This window comes from Gavialis gangeticus, unplaced genomic scaffold, assembly GCF_001723915.1.
Source record: "Gavialis gangeticus isolate Ggan-Ray unplaced genomic scaffold, GavGan_comp1, whole genome shotgun sequence".
In the NCBI taxonomy this organism is placed as follows: Eukaryota; Metazoa; Chordata; order Crocodylia; family Gavialidae; genus Gavialis; species Gavialis gangeticus.
This window is the reverse complement of record NW_017729024.1, coordinates 181,293,380-181,296,410: the sequence shown is the minus strand read 5'-3', so window position 1 is coordinate 181,296,410 and position 3,031 is coordinate 181,293,380. Positions and strand designations below refer to the sequence as shown.

Below are 3,031 nucleotides of genomic sequence, written 5' to 3'. Positions count from 1 at the left end.
ACACGAGTAACTAAACATCATTTCCATTTGCTTTAGGAACACCTCCTCCTACCCCCACTCCCAATGCAAGGGTGCCCAGCATCAGTGTAGCCTTGTCACTGCCCTTAATATAGTACTGAAGACAACCTTTCCTTGACGATTGTGGCTACAGCAGCACTGCAACCTGACTAGAGCTTGTTGGGATTGGTGATCCTTATCTTAAAAATAACTATAAATAAATGAACTACTTCTTTAAGACAAAAGGTTAGCATGACAGTGCAAGGTGAAGGTCATTTGTGCTGATTGAAGATAAGAATATCACTACTTCTACCAAGTTCTGCAGCAGCTGATAAAAGCATAGAAGAAAACCTTCTCCTAAGAGAAAGTGCAGCACGCGCACAGGAAAAACACATGCTTAATAACACCATTTACAGCATCTCCTGTATCATTTTTGTTACAAGTAGTATGGTTGTTGGTACAATTTAAACAGAAAGATAGAGGATTAAGAGTAATAGTCCCCCAATCCCCATAATTAGTGGGTGTTCGGGTTTGTGTCACTCACATATTACCAGTAAGTGCTCTTCCATTAGTCACTGACTGCTGATTGTACATTTCAAACCTGTGTATGTTCTTAAAGCTAGTGTCTATTAAAGAATTGATTCTCAGGAATATATGTAAAAATATGTTGGTTTTGCCAACCCAGGACACCAGCAAAGCCCTGCCATGGCCAGTATCCCAGTTTATGTTCTGCAGCAGAGGTTGCAGACTCTTGTCATGTGACGCAGAAACCTCTTGCGTGCATAATCGTCCCTGAACGATAGTAGAACTTTTCCGTTCCCTTCTGTGGACAATAAATGTGCATTCCTACAGAGAGCTTTATGCAGGCAATCTCCAGAAGGGAGAGGGAATTTTTCAGGGGCTGCATTGCAGACATTTGTGCTTTCTTATACAGTAGAGAGCTGATTATCTGGAAGCTGAGTTTTGTGAAAGTCAGTTCACCAAAGGTTTTATAGTAACAAAAGCATCCAGCCACAGTTGGGTTTTGCTGGTTGATGAGACAACTGTATGTTGTTTATTTAGTAGTGCTTTGAGAGTTTAAAATGTTACACGGTAACATTTTTTATTTCTTTTTGCTTTTCAATATTTGCTGCACAATAATTAAAATATAGTTTGTACCATTTCATGCTGCTCTGTTTGAGTTTCTAGAGAAATGGATTATCCGGAATGATAGTGGCACTAATTATTCCAGATAATCAACATTCTACTGTGTTTGGCATTTTACTCCCATAGTCGCTGAGCTGTCTTTTTGGAGCTACTTGATGTCAGAGGCATTGTGATACTTTTCACTCATTATTCACTTTAGGTATGTCCCCTTTTCCCCAAATCCCAGCTCCCCCTCCCCCCCGCTTTTTACAGGGCTGTTGAATCTGTTCTGCATTTTCCCAGAGAAGTAGAGGAGCATCCAGCTCCTCCATCCTTTAAAGTATGTTGGTAAAACTGGACTATTAAAGATGAGAGTATAAGATGTATAGCTGACTACTTTCCTTTCCCATTTAATCCAAAACAAGGTAAAAAAGAGACGGCCAAGGATTGGAATGCCGAGGGTTTAAGAGAAACCTGCTCTTGACTGCTTGCCAAGGTTTTATAGATACATAAAGGAGAGAGAGGTTGCAAGATGAGAATTATTTATTTCTCCTGCAGGAAAAATGCTGAAAACTAGAAATGAAAGCAATTAAATATGAATCCTATGTTGAAGGTAGTGTAATTGAGAACATTTTTCCTTTTTTTTTTTTGTTTTCAGCAAAGAGATCCCTCATCAAGATTAAGGTCTTGCAGCGTAACAGATGCAGTTGCTGAACAGTCTCAATTATCACTGGTAAACAAAAGCTGATTTTTATCTATCTTCTGTATTCTGGTTTTAAAAAATTTGCTTCTGAATGGTACCTTTTCCTGTGGTGATGGATTTAGCTGTTTATCATTTAACTTGTACAATATACATTTCACAAACTGTAGCTGATACCAAATTAACATCACAATGCACAGAACCACATAGTAGTGAGATCATACTCATTTTTACAAAAGGTGTAGGAAAGATGATTAATCCAGTGGATGAAATACCCACCGACTTCAGTGCAGTAGTATTTTGCATCTAATTCTGTCTGTTTACGCTTGTCAGATCTAAAATTAGTATAACTGAGGGAATCTTTCCTAATATTTTTTTTAATGTTTTTTAAAAGGAAGGTTTGTTAGGGAATTTCTTTTAGAAACATGAATCCGTATCCTATTAGTAAGGTGACCATATTACTTCTAAGGAAATCTGGGACACTGCCCCCCTTCCTCTCTCACGTCAGCAGCACTGCTGCAGGCAGTGGCATTCTACCATGGTGCCTGCCACCCACATGACTGGCATACCATGCCGCTCTGCCTCCCCATTAGACTGTGCCCATGCCTCTGCAATTCTGGGACTTCAGTTTTAGTTTTCCCCAACCAGCAGGGACTGGCCTATAAAATCCAGGACGGTCCCAGCCAAACCAGGACATATGATCACACTACCTATTAGGAACCATAACAACTACAGCGACACTAGGACTCTTTAAAAATAAATTAATGTTGGCATCAAGACAGTTATGCTTAAGTATTCATATAATTGCATAACTAGAGTGGGGCAAAACCAGTGAATTTTTTTCCTTGAAATTTGAAAGGTGAGGGTATATTTTGAAACAAGTTTACATTAGGGCTCTGCAAAGCTTCGGGTGCTGATTCGATTTGGAGGAGATTCGGCCCACTTCGGTGGCTGAATCTCCAAATCCAAAATGAATCAGGACCAGTAAAAAAAAAGTCCGAATCAATTCGAAGCTCTCTGAATCTTCGGGATAGATTCGGAGAGCTTCAATGATTTGGGCAGTCCCCACATGCTGCAGCAGGGAGCCGGAGCCAGACTCCATGCCAGTAAGTAGGGGGTGGGGGAGAGGGGACTGGAGGAGCGGGGAGGGGCTGTGGGGGTACCCCTGCCAGGCCCCATCCCCTGCCTGCTGCCCCAGACCCCCATGAC

The 3,031-nt window shown here is 41.1% G+C and overlaps 1 protein-coding gene across 2 annotated transcripts in view; it reads left to right on the top strand.

Moving 5' to 3' along the window:
- The window catches only part of NEDD4L (neural precursor cell expressed, developmentally down-regulated 4-like, E3 ubiquitin protein ligase), a 377,239-nt gene that overhangs the window by 279,744 nt on the left and 94,464 nt on the right, over nt 1-3,031 (top strand). For both annotated transcript variants that reach the window (XM_019518166.1, XM_019518165.1), the window contains one exon: nt 1,781-1,855. In XM_019518166.1, the coding sequence (XP_019373711.1) occupies nt 1,781-1,855 (75 nt within the window). The remainder of the gene's footprint in view (nt 1-1,780; nt 1,856-3,031) is intronic.